Source organism: Antechinus flavipes, chromosome 2, assembly GCF_016432865.1.
Source record: "Antechinus flavipes isolate AdamAnt ecotype Samford, QLD, Australia chromosome 2, AdamAnt_v2, whole genome shotgun sequence".
Taxonomy (NCBI): Eukaryota; Metazoa; Chordata; class Mammalia; order Dasyuromorphia; family Dasyuridae; genus Antechinus; species Antechinus flavipes.
In genome coordinates, this window is record NC_067399.1 from 275,251,662 (window position 1) to 275,272,005 (window position 20,344).

General features: G+C 37.9%; 1 protein-coding gene across 2 annotated transcripts in view; it reads right to left on the reverse strand.

Annotated features, from left to right (window-relative positions):
* VPS39 (VPS39 subunit of HOPS complex) overlaps positions 1-20,344 on the reverse strand; it is a 62,437-nt gene that overhangs the window by 14,822 nt on the left and 27,271 nt on the right. For both annotated transcript variants that reach the window (XM_051977144.1, XM_051977143.1), the window contains 9 exons: positions 19,632-19,761; positions 10,261-10,403; positions 7,880-8,023; positions 6,676-6,817; positions 6,448-6,534; positions 5,076-5,149; positions 4,023-4,121; positions 2,826-2,943; positions 2,291-2,419 (listed from right to left, as the gene is read on the reverse strand). In XM_051977144.1, the coding sequence (XP_051833104.1) occupies positions 2,291-2,419; positions 2,826-2,943; positions 4,023-4,121; positions 5,076-5,149; positions 6,448-6,534; positions 6,676-6,817; positions 7,880-8,023; positions 10,261-10,403; positions 19,632-19,761 (1,066 nt within the window). The remainder of the gene's footprint in view (positions 1-2,290; positions 2,420-2,825; positions 2,944-4,022; positions 4,122-5,075; positions 5,150-6,447; positions 6,535-6,675; positions 6,818-7,879; positions 8,024-10,260; positions 10,404-19,631; positions 19,762-20,344) is intronic.

The following is a 20,344-nucleotide window of genomic DNA, read 5'->3' on the forward strand; positions in this document are numbered from 1 at the left end:
CCTAAAAGAGGTCTTACAAGGAAAACATACAGGAATATCATCACTAAATTTCAAAACCCCAGATCAAGGAAAAAAATCTTACAAACACAATAACAAGAACAAGAACAATAAAAACAATTCAAATATGCTAGAGTTACAATTAGAATTGCACAAGACCGATCAGCAAGTATAATAAAAGACCACAGGTCCTGGAATACTATATGTCAAGAATCAAAAGAACTAGCAATGCAATTGAAAATATTATATCCAGCAAAATTAAGTATAATATTGAATGAAGAAAATGGAAATTATTTTCAAGAGTTTGTCACAAATAAACTTGAACTCAATCTAAAATTTGACATATAAGAGCCAACATCAAAGATTATAAGAACAAACTTTTTATGCTTTATACATGGCAAATGTAAAGCATATGTCTAAGATTTCATTAGTAACTGGGTAATCAAAAAAAAAAAAAAAAAAACTAGGATAGAATTGAGTGTGATGTGACTCCAAAAAACAAAACTGTGTAGATAAAGGTGCAAACAGTCATTATACCATATGAATAAGATGGGAAAGCAAGAATTGATATAGAGGAATTAGATAGGAGAGGAGGGTTAGTAGTTCTGAAATCCAACTGAGACCAGGAATGGGTTAAAGAAAGAATAATACATGTATATATCTAGAAGGATATAGCATCCTCCAAAATCTATAAAGAAATAAGAGGAAGAGGGAGTAAGATAAGGCAAGATATAGAAGAGTGTGTAGATTAATGGGAAAGAGAGAAAGAAGGAGAAAAAGGATGGGAGGAAGAAAATAAGGGATGGATCCCGGCAGGGAGGATAGGGAGGGAGTTAAGTAATAACAAGACAAATTAACAAGTAGAAGTGAAGTAGAAGAGGTAGCAGGGATAGGAAATAAGAGATATACATAAACATAATAACAATGAATCAGGAGTAGAATTTATTAGGAAAAAAATAGGGGTATTAATCACCGATCCCAGAACAATTATGTCAGCCATATTAATATTGTTTTAGATATATGTGTGTTACATGTGTACACATTCTATATATGTATATGCATGTCTATGAAAGTATATTTATATTTACAGAAACATATGCATATGTGTATACTGCTTAAAGGAGGAAGAGAAAAAAAATAAAGTAAAAGTACACAACAGAGAACAAAAGAAAACCTAAGACAAATAGTTGTGAATATAATGTCTTCTATCATTTTATATGCTTTCTTGAAATAGAGATGTATTATTACATATTTTCAATCCTTCTTTGTGTTTTGCTGTGCAAAAAAAAAAAAAAATTTAAATAAAAAAGAAATGCCCTGTCAATAGCTAGTGATGAAAAGACTGTAGATGGATATATATATATATATATCTGGCAAGCATCAGCATAGAGACAATTAGTGAAACAGAGGATATGATGATGGGGAAAGAAGAAAAAAACACCAGAGTTCAGGGATATACTCACATCATTGGGCAGGATATAAAAGATGGCCCAGTAAAGAAGAATATTCAGGCAGATAAGAAGACGGAACCAGAGCACCGTATCACAAAAATAAAAAAAAGTCTATATGTAGGAGGGGTCTATGATCAAGTCAGAAGCTGCAGAGAGATTGTTGGTAACCTTGGAGAGAATAGTCTTAGTTGAGTAGTAGGATCAGAAACCAGATGCAAAAGGCTGAGAGATGTAAGAGGTGAAGAAATAGAAATAATGAGTGTAGATGATTTTTTTCTAGGAATCTGGCTATGAAACAGAAGAGAGATAAAGGATTATTGTTTGAGGAAAAGGCAGAGTCAAGTGAAAGTTGTTTTTAAGGATGAAGGATACATCTGGGCGTATTTACAGGCATCAGAAAAAGAACCAGTGGATAAAAGAGAAACTGAAGATCAGAAAGAAGAGGCCATGAACAAAGAAAGACAAACTCCCAGAGGAAACAGAAGGGAATGGGATCTCATGTTAAAAAGGAGAGGCAAGGTGATATGGTAGGAAAAACACTAGTTAAAAGAGCTGGGTATGAATACATACTTTTAAAGTAATGAATGAATTAGATGAAACTACTACTTAATTACTCGATGTGCAACTTTAAGGAAGTTCCAGTTTCTCAGCACCTTACTCTCAGCCATAATGCAGGGTTAACAATACTGATTACATAAGAAAAGGTTCCGTAGAGAATTGTTATGAGGATCCACATGAAACAGAAATGAAGGTGTTCAATAAGCCCTGAGGCCCTATACAAATATAAATCTGTGCCTTCCAGAAAACTATAGTAGGATGTGGCCTCCAGTTAGACAACTTACCATCAAAAGGGAAGTCACAGATGAGCTGGCTTGGGTCATAGCAGCTGGAGATTTCCAAGAACATTAGAAGCTTCTGCCGGTATTCTCCCAGCTCCCCCTCCTCATTACCAGCAGGAACTGGAGTCTTATCTAGGGGAAAACAAGGCTCTATGCAAGAGGTGATCCACAAGGGGCAACATCACAATCAGAGGAATAAAAAGAATGTCATATTCAGAAAGAAACACTTAAACAGTAGTCTGTATGTACTATGGAAAGACAAGGTAAATGTAGGTGAAAAGCCTGATTGGGTTCTTTCCAAGGCTACCGTCATCTATAGGCTAGCTGTAGCCTGGGAGGGGCTCTCAGAGAGAGTCATTTATCAGAACAACCTGCAATTCCCAAATCTGACTCTTCTAGGCTTGGTTAACTTGGGCATATTTACGCCTCTAAGAGGCCCATACAAAGATTTGTTTTTACATAGCATCACCGCATGCTCCACATTGGCTAGTTCTGTGCTCACCCTATAGGACAATCAGATTTTTAAGGGCATCTGTACCTGTAGGGAAAGAGCTGAGGTATTCCTTCATCAGTCCTTGGACCTTCTCACAGTACAGCCGGATAAGGCAGTTGTGGAACTCAGAACCTGTCTCTTCCCAGATATGGATAATGTGTTCCTAAGATGAAAAACAAATTTGGCCTCTATTTTCTATTTCAGTCATGTCTGATTCTTGGGGACCCCATTTGGGATTTTCTTGGCAAAGATATTGGAATGGTTTGTCATTTCCCTCTTCAGCTCATTCTTACAGATGAAAAAACCAAGGGGAACAGGATTAAATTATTTCCCAGAATCACACAGCTAGTAAATGTCTGAGGCTGGATTTGAACTCAGGAAGATGAATTTTCCTGATTCCAAGTGCCTCCTAGCTTCTTCTCTACAGATAATTTAACTTAGATAACCCTGCAAATTCTTATACGTTGTAAAACTTAATCAATCTACAAATCTATTAAGTAGCAGGGTTTTTTTAAAAAATAATTTATACTGTTTTTTGAGTGTCAAAAATGATTTTCTTGATAAGCAGTCTTTTAAAATTCAAACTCAAGAATTCAGTTGCTTAATCCCAACAATCCCATCTTGACAAAGATGTTTTAGGTATTTAAAATCCATTTGGTTCTCCAGTGATCATTACTGAAATCAGGCTGGAACAACATAAGTCAAAATTTCCATTCAGTCTTTCTTTCACTAATCAGGGCTTGCCACAAATGTATGAAGTTTCATAAACATTGTCAAAGCATCTACTCTGAGCACCAAATGTAGTTTGCCAAAGTGTTTCTTTCAAAAGATACTGAAGCAAACTTTTCATTTTACAATTCTACCCACTCTTTTTTTAAAATTCAATTTTATTTTATTTTCACAAAGATCTACCTTCTCTCTCCCTTTCTCTTCCAATAAATTCACTCTCAACCACTGATAAAGCAAGGAAAAGAAAGCCCTTATTATAAACATGCAAGTTTATAACTTGATTGCTTGATTGTGAATCAAGCAGACAAATTCCCTTGCTGGCTGGCCATGTCCAAAAATAATATGCCTCAGTCTTCACTTTGAGTCTATCACTTTTCTATCAAGAAGTGTTTACTCATTTTTAAGGGCACAGATGTCTTTTTCACATGTCCCATGTCCTAAATATAATCCAGGATGGTTCTGTAGTGAACTAAGACTAGATAAATAAATAGGCTACAAAAAAGAGCATCTTACCAAATAGGGAATAGCCAAGCCCTTAAAGTTTTCTATTAAGAAGTTTAGCACACGGTCTCGTGGTAGAGCCTCCACTTCAGGGAGATCTTCAGTAAATATCTGTCAGAGCAAAATAGGTTTCTATCATCAGAACTACTGATGGACACCCCAAGCTGAGCTCAGGAAGATACAAACATACAGGCAGGTGGAAGAATTACAGAATGTAAGATGGATGAAAGTCTGCCTGCCAGCTTAAAAATCATCAACCTCAACCCCTCATTTTTCAATGGAAAAAACTGAGACCCAAAGAGTTACCCAATGTCATATAGCTGGTATAACGGAACCAGAAGCTGAATCCCAAATCTTGACTCCCAGTCATTCTTGATGATCTTCTTCCACCATACTAGATGTGCTGTTGTCCTTAACTGCTCTATACAAGGACTTAAACCTCCTGGGAACACTAAGTGGAATCCCAAGAGAATAATCTCTCACTGGAATATAGGAATTTAAAATTAACTCCACCATTATCCAGATCAGCTTCCTGATTCCACATAGGGAGATAGTAAAAGGCTTCAATGTATACAGATCAGGTAAGCATAATTAAAAACTGTAACCTAATTTACATAAAATTTTAGCTAAACAGTAAAAAATAAACAGCTGACACCCATTTTTCTCAGTTCATAACACAAGGATTTCCCTCAATACAAACAGCTCTCTGCCAGAGATAACTCTTTGTTAAAGTTTTGTAAAGGAGGGTCACAGATTTTTCCCTTCTCCCAATATTTACAGAAAACCATGATCCTTTTAATAATTTACATGTCAATCAATCAACCAACCAATTTAAGCATTCACTAAATATCAATTATGTATCAAGCACTGTGCCTTGTACTGAGGGTGAAGGGACAAGAAAAAGTCTCTGTCCTCAAGAAGCTTACATTCTCTTGCTAGTATACATATAAGTACTCACAAAATACAAAACATAATCAAGTATGGATGTCAGCAACAGCTCTGTAACAAGGACAGAATATGACAATCACAGTACAGATAAAATAAGATGGAATTAAGGAGACGTACTTTTAGCCCATCTTCTGGGAAGTCCCTCAGCACCCAAATAGAATAGGAAAACACCAAATGCAAGTTCTCTGTGCCTAGAATAAGAAACGCAAAGTGTCACAAAAAGCAGGGGCAGCATTTCAGAAAAGCCTGGAAAGACTTATATGAACCGATGCTATGTAAAGTGAACAGAAACAAGAGAATATTGTACACCAGATTATGTGATGACCAACTGTTATGAGTTCAAATGTTGGAGTTCCTGTTCTTCTCAAGGCAAAGCCGGTTTAGAGGCTTGGAGCCCTTCAGATGTCTCCAAATCCAAAGGTTCTGTCCTTCAGCCTCTGCCTCTGCTTTCTTCTGCCTCCAACCAAGACAGAGATGGAAGGTCTCTCTTATCTCCTTCTGGGGAGCCCAGCCACCAACTTGCCGCGGAGAGAGGGCTTCTGGCGTAGCTCCACTGAAATCCGTCAAAGTGTTCTCTGCACCAGAGTCGTTCCTCTCGAGTCCAGCGCGATCAGCCAGCCAAGAGGAAAAAATGTATTCTGCCATAGATCCCTCATCGCTGGCCTTTTATCTGCCTCTTCTGAGAGAATGGGATTATGGGTTTTCTCTCATAGTGCTCTCTGGCCCAATGAGCTTTAAGGGAGGTGTAGAAAGTGTACTTTGTGAAGCTAGCATACTTGTGGACTCCAATGAGTAAAGGTGTGAACACAAGCCTTGTCTTAATTAGTTCTACTTAGTACCTTGTTTCAGGTTCTGGCCAAAACATCTTCTTGTAAGATTAGATCAACTCTAATTAGTTAGCAGTTAGTAAGGATTCCAACAACCAACTATGAATGATTTAGCTCTTCTCAGCAATACAGTGATCCAAGACAATTCCAATAGACTTGGGATGAAAAATGCCATCCACATCCAGAGAGAGAACTATGGAGACTGAATGTGGATCAAAGCATACTATTTTCACTTTTTAAAATTTGCTTTTTCTTTCTCATGTTTTCTTCCATTTTGTTCTGATTTTTCTTTCACAACATGACTAATATGAAAATATGTTTAAAATGATTGTACATGTGTAAGGGAGAGAGAAAAAATTTGGAACTCAAAATCTTAAAAAAAAAAAAAAATGAACATTATAAACTACCTTTACATGTAATTGGGGAAAAAAAAAAAGTGGGAGTACCACAGCACAGACTATGATCTAAAAGCTAAAAAGAAAGTACCAGCTCCAAATTCTACAAAGCAGACACCAGCACCAGCTTACTAAGGACCACAAGTGCTTTCAGAGGAGAGAAATAAGACTGCCAAGAGTCAGCGATTGGCTACAATGAGGTATCTTTAGAGAAGACAACCCTTTAGTTCTTCTCCCAAATACTGGTACCCCAAAGGAGATGCTTACCAAGATGCTGAAGATATTGCACTGTCCTCTCATGGCCTTTCAGGGGGGAGTTGGCTTTCTTAGACTGGTCCACTAGCACCTGCAAAGCTTAACAGAAACCCCCAAAATGCCGTCATGAGCCAGTCCCACTCCTCCTCAGAGAATAAGCTTCTTATTACCCCTACCCATCTAGCCCCCAGTAGCCCAAGAGGCGTGGGCAGGTAAACACTGAGAATCTCTTGGCATCACCTTTCTCATGAAGCCCCTTCTTCTCATAGAGGATGATCAGCTCACTGTACTTATGAGCCTTCTTCAACACATGTTCACTTTCTTCAATGTGGCAATGATTGTTCTCCAGACGCAGCAAAGGAGCCACCAAGGCCACGTTTGTCTGCAGAAGGAACACAATTTAGAATCAGATTTTCTCCGAGGATCTTCCCACTCCCTCCTTGCTGCTTAGGCCCATGCAGGACTGGGCCTGTACTGCAGTACTACACAAACCAAAGAAAGCATATGACACCGCCTGAAGGGCAAAGGCCTAATGTCAAGCAAGCTCATGCAGCTAAAGCAGCAAGATGCCCTGAGGAACAGAGGAGTTAGCATGTGCCAGGCACCTCTCTTCTGACCATAATGTAATTAAAAGGCAGGATCCTACGCCCATGAGCCCTGAGAATGCCAGTGGACCTCATCCCCAGGCCATAGCCTTGCTTGCAGCCTGGCTTCCAAAAACCATCACTGAAGGGAAAATGGACCCACCATTCTTGCCACAACAACACTGATCACTGCACAAGTGCTGCTGACAGGCAGTTGAGTCCCACAGCCCGTGAGACAGCACTGCCTCCCAGACCACAGTCCTTCTTCCAGCCCAGTTTCCACTGCCAACACCCAGGGGAGCAACTCCGTTTACAATTAGTCAGCCATTCTTGCTATTAATGATACCAACCACTGAACAACTGCCACTGACCAGCAGGGAAACTTAAGAGTTCCAGGAACAGCAAATTTTCCAAACCACTGGATCTATTTCCATCGTAGCTCCCAAAGCCATCATTTAAGGGGATGATTGCTACAGAGAAGGGATCAGTCATTCCCACTAACTGTGCCCCCATGAAGCTACAAGTCACCATTTCTGAGGCAACAAGGCACCCAAAGACAGTGTTTTTCAAACAGTAAGCATTTAATAAATGTTTTTTTCTCTTCTAGTTTGAACTTTCAGAGGAAAAAATGTGTTTTTCATGAGCTTGTCTCTCTTGCCTACTTAAATAAGACTTTGCTAGAGCTGAAAAAGAATAAGTCTTCTTTAGGTCCACAGCAGAAAGCTTATCTTATCCACTAAACTCCTGGATCATCAGAAGCATGACAAACAATTGTTCCAATTCTCTGCCCAGGATGTTTTTGTCTCATTAGCACCAACAGCCAGACAGCTTCTCTGCCAGTTCAAGGAGCTGCCACTCACCTGGAGGTAGCACTTGAGCAGGGTGGTGTCTATGATCTGCAGAAGCTTTTTTTTGGACTTGATTGTGGGGGTACCCTCCATTAGGGGGGAGGTGCTCGATTGATGGTCAGAGTCATTGAGCTTCTTCACCAGCTGGTTTCTTTTCTGAAAAGGCAATAAAGGAGGCATAGAAAACCAGAATTTCCCCAATCCTTCTCCTTGGCCAGCAAAGGAACCCACCCCACTGAAGCCCTCTCTAGACCTACATGGCTACCTCCCATTATCACAGAGACTATGTGAGTAGGATTTGGGGAAACTTGTGGCATTTTCTTACCAGTTAAAAAATTGTGTTGCTGCCACCCAAGTCTATTCTCTCAACACCATGGAGCTCACAATCCCAAAGTAATCCAAACCCTCCAAAGGGCATAGAGGGAACAAGGTGACAAGGCACATGACCAATGATGACTTATGCATAAGGAGTAGCAAGAATGCACCACAAAGGACGTATGACTGAAGGGCAGCTGGAAAGCCCATGGAGAGTGGGGGGAAAAGAGGGGTGTAGACTGAACTGATGACCTTATGGATGTAGACAATGTCAGCAAGAATACTTCTCTCAGCCAAGACAGACATCACCTTGGACAGAAGCAGCTACACCCAAAGAAAGAACACTGGGAAACGAAAGTGAACTATTTGCATTTTTGTTTTTCTTCCTGGGTTATTTTTACCTTCTGAATCCAATTCTCCCTGTACAACAAGAGAACTGTTCAGTTCTGTAAACATATACTGTATCTAGGATATACTGCAACATATCTAACATATATAGGACTGCTTGCCATCTAGGGGAGAGGGTGGAGGGAGGGAGGGGAAAAATCGGAACAGAAACGAGTGCAAGGGATAATGTTGTAAAAAAATTACCCTGGCATGGATTCTGTCAATATAAAGTTATTATTAAAAAAAAAAAAAAAGACAGACATCACCTTCTCTGAAACTCAAGAGTGACAACACACAAAGATATAGATTCTGCCATTCAGAAGACCAACAGGGCCCAAGCTAGTAATTTTTTCCAGAGGCAACTTGGTACAACGCATTTACATCACATTGGAGCTAGGGCGATCCCATTGGATCCAACTATATTCCGTTGGATCCAACTATATTCCACTGGAAATGAGGAGATGACGCGGCATGTGTCTTATTTCCCTAAATCAAACATGTTTTCATGCCAAGCTGAAGATTTGTTCACATCTTAAAAAGTTGCCTGGTGTCTTGGGGGAAAAGTGGGAGGACACGAAGTGACATGACTGAGGTCATACAGCCAGCATGTCAGTCAGAGAGAGAATCTGAGCCCAGGTTTTTCCCAACTCCAAGGCCACCTCTCCAGTCACTATACGCTAGTGTCTCTCTTACACTCATATCTCCAAGACAGTAAAAGCACAAGACCATCTCCATGAACCCCCTAAGCAACTAACTTCATTCCATTTTAATACAAGAGTCTGAGAATTCAAAGTTGGCACTGATGAAATTTCTGCTGGAAAACTTGGTGTAACCCAGCTGCATCCCACTGGAACTAGGGGGAATGACTCTGCATGTATCTTAGATCTCTAAATTGGAGGCACATGCAGAAAAGCATTCTTTCTGGCAGTATGCCCAATCCTAATGCCAGTACATGGGACAATCAGTCCTGGAACTGAAAATCTCCTATTTTCTCTTCACCTATAGGCAGAAAGTCCACTTGCCTTGAAACTCCAAACAAAGCATGGGGGGAGGTTAATTTGGGATGCTTAAAGGGTGCCTCTCAGTTATTACTCAGACAGCACTCCAGCCTTTAGCTCACAGGATGGACACAACACCCTAGCCTAATGCCAAGGGTGTGTCTATTGTCCATTGCAGAGGCACACCTGTCCTTATATCCATTTTCCCAGAAGCAGGATGGAGTGGCCAGCAGACCAAATATTCTATAAATACTTCCAAGTGCTTATGCTTTAAAAAAAAAAAAAAAAGTAGACACAAACTTGTGGAAATTTTGCAAAAGAAAAATAACTGAATTCTCAGATATTAATATACTTTTGAATGGGGACCACTTGGAATAAGCAGTGATCCTAGATGGCAGGGCCTGAGTGACAGATGCTTGGAGTAAAATAGTACTTTATTAGATTCTTTTAGAAATTATACTTACCTATGCTCCAAAGGTAGCCACAAATTGTTATACTACAGACCTAGTAAAGCTGAGAGTCATACATAAGAAGGGTCAGCTTTCACTTTTGTTTAGGCAAAAGGACTTATGAATAAAAAACCAAGAAAACAGTGGGTCATCCAAGACCTCTTGAAATCCTAATTTTCATTCTTCTCCACCACGAAATAATGCTAGACAAAACTCCCAACAAGAATCCCCATCCCCTAATTACCTGAGTCAGATAATCAATTAGAGCCAAATGAGCCTTCTCCAGTTCAGCCCCAGAGAGCACTGGTAACGGGTTGGGATACTGTAGCTGCTTCCTGTATTCAGTGGGTAGCAGATCAGGATACAAACCCATCACGTGGGTAGGATCTACATGGAAGACAAACATGACTTCTATGGGAGAGGCCCCAGAATTTTTTTTTCTTGAACAGGATTATCTTATCCAGTTTAATGAAAGATAAAATCCAAGCAATTCTTTCTAGGCGACTTCAAAGCCTTGACTTGAACCACCAGGACCCCCATCTTTGCAGTCAATATAACATGTATCTATCGGGTTATTCATCTAGGAAGATCATACAATACTAAGAACAAAGAATAACCATAAAGAGACTGAGTAAAGAGATCACTTTCACTAACTTGTAAACAGTCTCTCAGCTAAAATGAATGAAAAATCTTCAATTACTCCTTACATGAACAGCAATGGCAGAAAATCTGTTCAATTAGGCCCATGGTTGGAACCAATGTCATTCTATTGAATGATCAAATTTAAAACCAAATGTATTAGATTTTCAAATACTAAAGTAAGAAATCCAACTCTTTAGCCACCCAGATCCTATGATAGTGTTTAATCTTATCTTACAGGAACACAGTTTTATTGAGATGGAAAAGACCTCAGAGGCCATCTAATTCAATCTCCTCATTTTATAGAGTGTAGAAAAGAAAGGTAACTTGCCCAATATCAAAGCTGAACTATATTCAAGTTCAAGTTACCAACTCCCAATATAACATTATTGACACAGCAATGACCCATGTCATTGCTCATCCAAATTGGTCAATTTACACGAACAGTCTTAATTATTAATTAAACTAATTAATTATTAGTATTATTAGTTCATGGATAGACAGGATCAAAATAATAAAAATGACAATTTTACCTAATTTATATATTCAATGTCATCACAATTAAATTACCAGGGGCAGCTAGGTGGCGCACTGGATAGAGCACCAGCCCTGAATTCATGAGGACCTGAGTTCAAATCTAGTCTCAGACATTTAACACTTCCTAGTTGTGTGACCCTGAGCAAGTCACTTAATTCCAATTATCTCCACAAAACAAACAATTAAATTACCAAAAAAATTTTTATTAATTAGAAAAAAGTAATAACAAAATTCATTTTGGAAGAACAAAAGTCAAGAATATCAAAAGAACTAATTAAAAACTGTAAAGGAAGGAGGTTTAGCAGTGCTAGATTTTAGACTATATTTATAAGGCAGTAATTATTAAAACTATCTTGAATTGGCTAAGAAATAGAAAGATAACAAAGTAGACATACAATTTACAGTTGCAAACAAATATAGTAATCTTTGTAATTGACAAGTGTAAAGATTTAAGTTTTGGGAATAAGAATTTATTATTTGGTAAAAATTGTTGAGAAACTAGAAAGCAGTCTAACAGAAAAATGGGCAAAGACCAATCTTTTTTTTTTTTTTAACTTTCTTGTATTTGAGTTGTTTAAAATAATTTTTTTAACATTTGTTTGTAAAATTTTTGAGTTCTGGGTTCTTTCCCTTATTCCTACCCACAATTAAGAAACCATATGTGAAGTTATGCAAAACATAAGTCACACTGAGAAAGAAAACATAGATCTCCTACCCTAATGAAAATTAAAAGCCTCAAGAAAAATAATGTTTAAAAAGAGAGAGAAAGAGAGAGAGAGAGGAGGAGAGGGGGGGAGAGGGAGGGAGGGAAAGAGGGAGAGAGGGAGGGAGGGAGGGAGAGAGGGAGAGAGAGAGAGAGAGAGAGAGAGAGAGAGAATGCTTCATTCTGTATTCAGATACAATTAGTTCCTTCTTTGGGTATGGATAGGATTTTTCATCGTAAGTCCTTCAAAGTAGCCATGGAGCATTGTACTGTTGTCAATAGCAGTCATTTATAGCTGGTCATCCCAGAACATCACTATTATCTTGTATACAGTACATTTCATTTTTCTAGAATTCATAGAGGACTTGCCAGATTTATTTGTTTGTTTTTCCTGAGAGCATCCTGCTCATCATTTCCACAGAACAATAATATTTCATCACAAACACGTACCACACTTTATTGAGTCATTCCCCCAATTGATGAGTAGTATCCCCTCAATTTCCAACTATTTTGCCGAGAAGAGTTGCTATGAATATTTTTTATACATACAGGTTATTTTCCTTTTATTTTTTAAAAATCTCTTTTGGTATTTATGCCTAGTAGTGGTATTGCTAGGTCAAAGGATATGCATGAATTTATAGTTCTTTGAGCACAATCTTTTTTTTTTTTTTTTAATCATTTATCAACTGGGGTATGGCTCTTATTTTTTATAAATTTGACTCAGTTTCCTCTCTATGTTTCAGAAATGAAGCCTCATCACAGAAACTTGCTTAGAAATTCTTTTTATAATTACAATTGCTAACTGAATTTTCCCCCATTTATTCTCTTTCCTTTTACTTTGTCTGTTCTCAACTGTTTTGCTACTGATCACTCCCTCCCCCCAATATGTCCTCTCTCTCTTTTATCACCCTCCCCACTTCTTATATCCCATTCCCCACCTATTTTCCTGTAGGGTAAGATAGATTTTTTTAGACCCATATTGAGTTTCCCTCCCCAAGCTTTTTCTTGCCTTTTTTTTTTAAGGCAGATAATTAGCATCATTTCACTTCTTCTAGTACATTCGTTTCTCACCCCTTAATTTCTTTATTTATTATGATGATTATTCATCAATTATTATTGTTAGAAATATTATACTTTCATATTCAACTCATATCTGTTCCCTTTGTCTATATATACTACTTCTAATTGCTATAATAATGAGAAAGTTCTAACAAATTATAAGTACATAGACCAATATCTTACACCATTTACCAAAATAAGGCCAAAGTGGATACAAGACCTTGATATGAAGAGATTAAAAGAAAATCTGAAGAACATGGAACAGACTTATGGATAGGCAAACAATTTACAAACAAATAAGAGGTAGAAAGCAATCTTACTTTGTTCTTATATTCTACTAAATCAAATAAACCCAAGCAACTCTAGTAATTAAGTAATTACTGTCATTACCATAAATCTGAATCAGAGAGATGTATATAGGAGAAAACAAAACTATAATAGTTAATAAGCTTCAGTATATAAGGTAGTAAACCACATACTGGATGTAATTTAACTTCAATACATAAAATATACAAAGAGGAAAGAAAGGAAGAGTATTACGAGGAATAGAAATATTTGAGAGCATCTACTATTGGGCTGTCTATAAGGTATACGATTTCATCAGACAAAGCATTCTGAGAGTATCTTTGGCTTCCTTAATATTTTTGGGGATTGAAAAAAGGGATGGGAGGAGCCTGGGCCAAAAATTAAAATTAATAATTTTAATAGCTTTCTTGACTTTGCTGGGGTTTCCACTTCCATAAAAATTTCCTTCTATAACAAGCTTTATGAAATCCCACTGTATGCAAGGCATCAGAATGTAAAGACAAAAATCAAGCAGTCTCTGCCTTCAAGAAATTTTACTAGTTTACTAGGAAAAACAACTTATCCATGGATAAACCAATACAAAATATGTAAAATCACAGTAATCATGAACGAGATGAGGTGAGATCTTTTAAGACAGTTGTGAAAATCGAGTAAGGCTTCATCTATTTCAGACCTGAAGGTCTTTTGAGCATTGATTCAAGGCATACTTAAGTCCCTTTCCTGCTATAGTCCCATGACATCATTTTCCCCCTATTTCAATCAAATATGGGCAACTATATACTTATTGGTCAAGTTCAATTTCTTGGGTAGTTCCTGCGTGTAGAATGTAAGATCCTCAGCCAATGAGGATGAGGGTCAATGGTGGGAGGGGTATTTGAGTTAGGGATTTAAGTGTCAAAGCTGTTCTAAAAGGTGCCACCTCCTTTTGATTGCCTGCTCAAAGGGTGGGATGCCTGATTCTCCAGAGAATAAGCTTTTGTTTTGCTCCTAGAGATCTCTCCAACTTTTTTTTAAATTGTGGCCCCTCACCATTTCTGAGTCAACACAATTACATACTGCCCTATGCTGGTCCACTTCTCAAAATCTAATATCTCTTAAGGCTGAGCTGATAGTTAACAAAACTATTACTGATTAGATCACGAATTTTTTGTAATAAAACTAATTACAAATAATTTACATACAGATAGTTCTTTAAGCTTTGCAGAGCATATTATATGTGCCATTTGATTTGTTTCTTATGACTACCCTTTAAGATAGGTAGTATTATTATTCTCAACTTACAAATGAGGAAACTAAGGCTCAAAGATGTTAAGGACTTGGCCAGACACACACAGCTTAGTTAAGTGATGGAACAATTTTTGAGTGCAGATCTTTATGCCTCCAAGTGTTCCCCAGTTCCAGAGTTCTCATAGCCAATAACCAATAATCCATTTCAATTAAGAATCACTCTAGGAAGTCATTATTAATAAGAGAAATGCAAATTAAGACAACTCTTGAGACATCACTACACACCTGTCAGATTGGCTGGAATGACAGGGAAAGATAATGCGGAATGTTGGAGGGGATGTGGGAAAACAAGGACACTGATACATTGTTGGTGAACACATCCAGCCATTCTGGAGAGCAATTTGGAACTATGCTCAAAAAGTTATCAAACTGTGCATACGCTTTGATCCAGCAGTGTTACTACTGGGCTTATACCCCAAAGAGATCTTAAAGAAGGGAAAGGGTCCTGTATATGCAAGAATGTTTGGCAGGTCTCTTTGTAATGGCCACAAACTGGAAACTGAGTGGATGCCCATCAATTGGAGAATGGCTGAATAAATTGTGGTATATGAATGTTATGGAATATTATTGTTTGGTAAGAAATGACCAACAGGATGATTTCAGAAAGGCCTGGAGAGACTTACATGAACTGATGCTGAGTGAAATGAGCAGGACCAGGAGATTATTATATACTTCAACAACAATACTATATGATGATTAGTTCTGATGGATGTGGCCCTCTTCAACAATGAGATGAACCAAATCAGTTCCAATGGAGCAGAAATGAACTGAACCAGCTACACCCAGCGAGAGAACTCTGGGAGATGACTATGAACCACTACATAGAATTCCCAATCCCTCTATTTTTGTCTACCTGCATTTTTTATTTCCTTCACAGGCTAATTATACAATATTTCAGTCTGATTCTTTTTGTACTGCAAAATAATGATTTGGACATGTATACTTATTTTGTATTTAATTTATACTTCAACATATTTAACATGTATTGGTCATCCTGCCATCTAGGGGATGGGGTGGAGGGAAGGAGGGGAAAAATTTCAACAAAAGGTTTGGCAATTGTCAATGCTGTAAAATTACTCATGCATATAACTTGTAAATAAAAAGCCATTAATAAAAAATTTTAAAAAGAATCACTCTAGGAAACTCCAAGCAAGATAATGGAAAGAAATCTTCCCCTGCTCTACTATCTCAAATGCAGCACAGGCAGCTTTTACTCCCTCTTTTTTGGGATCCACATCAGTCTTGCTTGATTAATAGCTACCAAATAATGCCAACACATTTTGTAACCATGAGGCAAAGCAAGACTCCAGGCCTACTCTCTTTGAAAAACAAGAAATTAATTCTCAAGACCCCTGTCAATGTCAACTTCCCAGAGAACCACTACCCCAAATATTAGACTAACAGTTTTTATAAAAGCAATAGTCCTATAAATAACCATCTTCATTTATAAGGCACCTTCATGCTTCCTAATATACTATTCGCACAACAATCTGTGATGTTCCTAGAGCAACTATCATGAGCTCCATTTTATAAATATGTTAACTGGAGCTGCGATTAAGTGAATTGTCCAAGGTCACATAGCTACTAAGTGTCAGAGATGACCTGAACCCAGATCCTTCTGAGTTTTTGAGTCCTATGCTTTCCCCACCATATCATATTGCCTTTTAAGGAAAGGTTGTAGCTGCTAGAGACTACAGATCTTGCACTGACAAAGGACAGAGCAATAAATGGTATTCATTACATAAACACACATTAATCTGTTTAATTTGCCTTGGGGCTTATGAGTTTCCTCAGCCTAAAAGGATTATCTTTTCTCAATGTCTTCCTGGTATGCAGTCACCACTTGATTTAATAATGACAAGATTATTCCCCAAATCCTTAAAAGGAATATCACAGTGGTATTAGATTTAATTCACCATTCCACACCTTCTTTTCTAGATGTTAAAGCTATTAATAAGAGTTAGAAAGTTTAGGACCCTTCTTTCATATGTAGCAGCATCTTCACTCAATCACAAAGAGGAATTCAGACTAAATTTAGTGCCCACTACTACTTAAGCTGATAGAAGTTTGCCATCACTTCTCACCAAAGGACACTAATTTTTAACTTGATAGCTAATTATGAGACAGTAATAGCTGTAGTAATCTGAATAACAGAATAAAAGTTAAGAGAGCTATATCCTCCTCAGTTTTCTCAAGTCTTCAGTGCTACCAAATTTTTCATAAATAGAGTCTATCTCACCTGATTCCTACCCACCTGCAAAAGTGGTCTGACAAACTGTCTCCAAAGAAGAAACACAAATATGTACCTCCTTCCCTCTTTTAGAGACGTTGGGAATTATGGGTGTAATACACTGCATTTACTATTGGACATGGATGATGGGTTGATTAATGTTGGTAAAGTGGATTCCCCTCCCTATACTGTTCCAAAGGGTTCACTAAGTAGGGGAAGAGAGGGAGAATATAAATGAAGGAAATATGAAAATAAATATTCCAAATAAAAAATTTAAATTATAAAGGTCTGAATCCAGTGAAAAGAAGGCATTACATTCTTTCCAGAATTTACTTTTTCCTAATATTTTCATTAAATGAGGAAAAGGGAACAGAAAATGATGTGCATACTTGGCTCTAAGATCTAGATGCCATTACTCATTGTCACACTTATTTCCCAAAGGATAACAACTCTTCTGAGTTTTTCAGCAATCGGTGGCAGAGTTCATTACAACCTAGATCTCATGGTTCTTTCTCCTAGGTTTTACGCAGTACAGTTATTGATATACAGCCACCACATCTATCAAAAAGACAATTTGCAAAATGACCAAAGAGCCATTTTACATTTTTCCTTCAGGATCTCAAAGATTATTCCAGTAATGTGTAAATTCTGAGGGAGGTGAGAGAAGGGAGGGGGGACCCTATCAAGCTTAGAAGTCTTTGAATATATATGTGGTGACCAAGAGCATTTCTGTTGTCCAAGAATTAGCTAAGTCCAAATATTTTCAATCCCTGATTGTCTGCGAATAATTACTATTCTAGCCACAATTCTTTAAGACTACCTACTTAATTATAGAGGGGATGCAATCTGTGTCAGTGAAGGGAGTATCCCTGCTGATAAAATTACAGATCTTTGAATTATTAAAGTGTTTACATTTAGGACTCCCATTCTTTTCAGTTTAGAGTTGAAGGCATAAACACCTTTTGTTCCAGAGACAAAAAAAGATGGGCTAGCCAATGGCCAGGTAGCCAATGCCATTCCAACTCGATCCATTATTTTCCCAACTGGGTGGTAGAATGAATAAAGCACTAGGCCTGGAGTCAGAAAGTTTGAGGTCAAATTTGACCTCAAACATTGACTAGCTGTGTGATCCTAGACAAGCCACTTTAATTCGCTATCTGCCTCAGTTTCCTCAACTGTAAAATAAGAATACTATAATAATCACCTACCTGCAGGGTTATCTTGAAGTGATATCATATGAGGTAATATTTGTAAAGTATCTACCATAGTTTCTGGCACACAATAAGTTCCATAAAAAGGCTCATTCTTTTTTCTTTCCTAAGGAATTTTAAGTTCATTTGAACAGGAAGTAAATATCCCAGTGGAGACTTCTCAGTTATAATTACCGCACTTTACACAGGGCAATGGCAAACCCAGCTAAGAAATCTCCAGCTGAGAGATATGGAGCAGATATAAAGGTAAGGAAGAAAAAAAGTTCAGAAAGTCACTCCAGGAAAGATTAAAAAACTTCCCTTTTTACGACTTATCAATGTTCTGAGTGGGAATAATAACTACCACAAAAACAACAATTAGTCTCTTTTATATAGAATTTAGGTTTACAAAACATTTCTGTTACTAACAACTACATACTGCTATTATCATCTCCATTTTTTAGATGAGGAAACTGAGAAGTGAAGGGGCCGCCTCAGAATCACACAGCTAAGTACCAGAGGCAGGCCTCAAAGTCAGGCTTCTCCCAAGCTGAAGGCCAATGTTCAATCTACTACACTGGGCTGTCTCCGAAGGCAAGAAAGGGAAGAGCAAACAGCATAAGAACTAATCTATATGGATTAACCAGAACAGAGCATACAAACACTCCAATTTTCTAAATCATCAGCTCACAGGATCCTAGTTTTAGGGCTGAAGGGACTTGGCAAAGTCATGTAACCTAATGCTCTTATTTTACACACAAGAATTCTAAGGGTAAAGAAGCTCAATCAACATAGCTAGAAATGGCAGGACTGGTCAGGATTCACGCCCAGAGATTCTAATTTCAAATTTAGCTATTTTTCTGCGCTCCAGGAGAACAGTAGGACCCTTCTGAGAAACTGCCTTCAAAGTTACACTCCAACACGGGACATAGACCATACATGACCATGCCAGTCACACAATAAGTATTTAGCAGCATTTACTGTGTGCCAGGCAATGTGCTGGAGATTTGTTGAAAGGCAAAAGACAGTCCCTGCTCTCAAGAAGTTTACAGTCCAATGCAGGGACAACATACAAAGGAGATACATGTACAAACAAGATACTATGGGCTAAATCAGCGATAATCAACAGAGGTGATGAAGGTCTGCATCAAAGAAAAGAAGGGAGTGCATAAAAGAAGGGTTATGAAGGTGGAAACAACAGAACTTGGCAAATAACTGGATGGGGAAGAGGTAAGAAAGAATGAAAAATAAAGACTGACAGGTAGATTGCAGGTCTGGGTGATGGAGAGGATGATGGTACCCTCCTTAGTAAAAGGGAAGTTAGGAAGAGGGAATGTTTAAGATATATTGATTTTAAAACATTTATAAGATATTCATTTAGAAACATCCAATAGACAGGGACATAAGAATGGAAGTGAGGAGAGATGTTAGGATTGGACAAATTAATCTGAGAATCATTTGCATCAAGATGATAACTGAATTCATGGCAGCTGATGGGATCACCAATATTACCAGATAATATGAGGCTAAATTGTAAATAAATAAATACTGCCATCTACAGGATCTTACTAGGTAGCAGTTTAGTTTCCTTATTCTTATCCCTACCACCGGGGCTGAATTTTGTTCTTCCATCACCCTAATCCTAGCCCACATTCACTCCTCACCTGTGCCAAGTTTTGCAAAGACTTGCATGGACTCATCGAAACGTTTCTGACAGAAGAGGTTAAAAGCAAACAGGTTCTTAATGTGATGGATCTGTTGTCGCTTCTCACTGTCAGAATCATCTTTCATTTCCTACCAGGAAGAAAGCAAAAATAGAGCTCAATGTTCTCAGCCTCACTTAAAAAACAAATAATCAAAAAACATAACCAGACAAGGAAATTTCCTGGGCAAAGTTATAATAGTAATGCAAAATTAACTTAGTAAAGCCAAACATTTAAGTTTCCATGTGTCTAGGTAGGGACGGTGCCTGGGAGATCAAGAAAATGAAACTAAGAGAACTCCACTGATTTGGGCTCCACCACCAGTTCCTTTTTGTTTTTACCTTCACAGATGAAATACAGCTATCCTCTCATCTTTTTCTCCAGTCTTAGAAGAAAATGTTTCTGTCTTAAGATTAACATCTCACTCTCCAGCCTGTGTCCCATCCCTGTTCTTCTTCTTTTCCTCTAGGATTCTTCCTTTCCTTTATAGGCTACTTTCCTAGACCTTGAAATATCTTACATCTCTCATCTCCAAAATATAGTTCCCAATCAGTCTCTACTTCCCATTGAAATCTGAATTTTTTTCTCCATCATTCAAATGAAGTTTTGCTTGACTTCTTGTCAAATCCAATGGTCCTTTTTTCTCCCATTCCTATCTTCCAAACTCTTTTTAT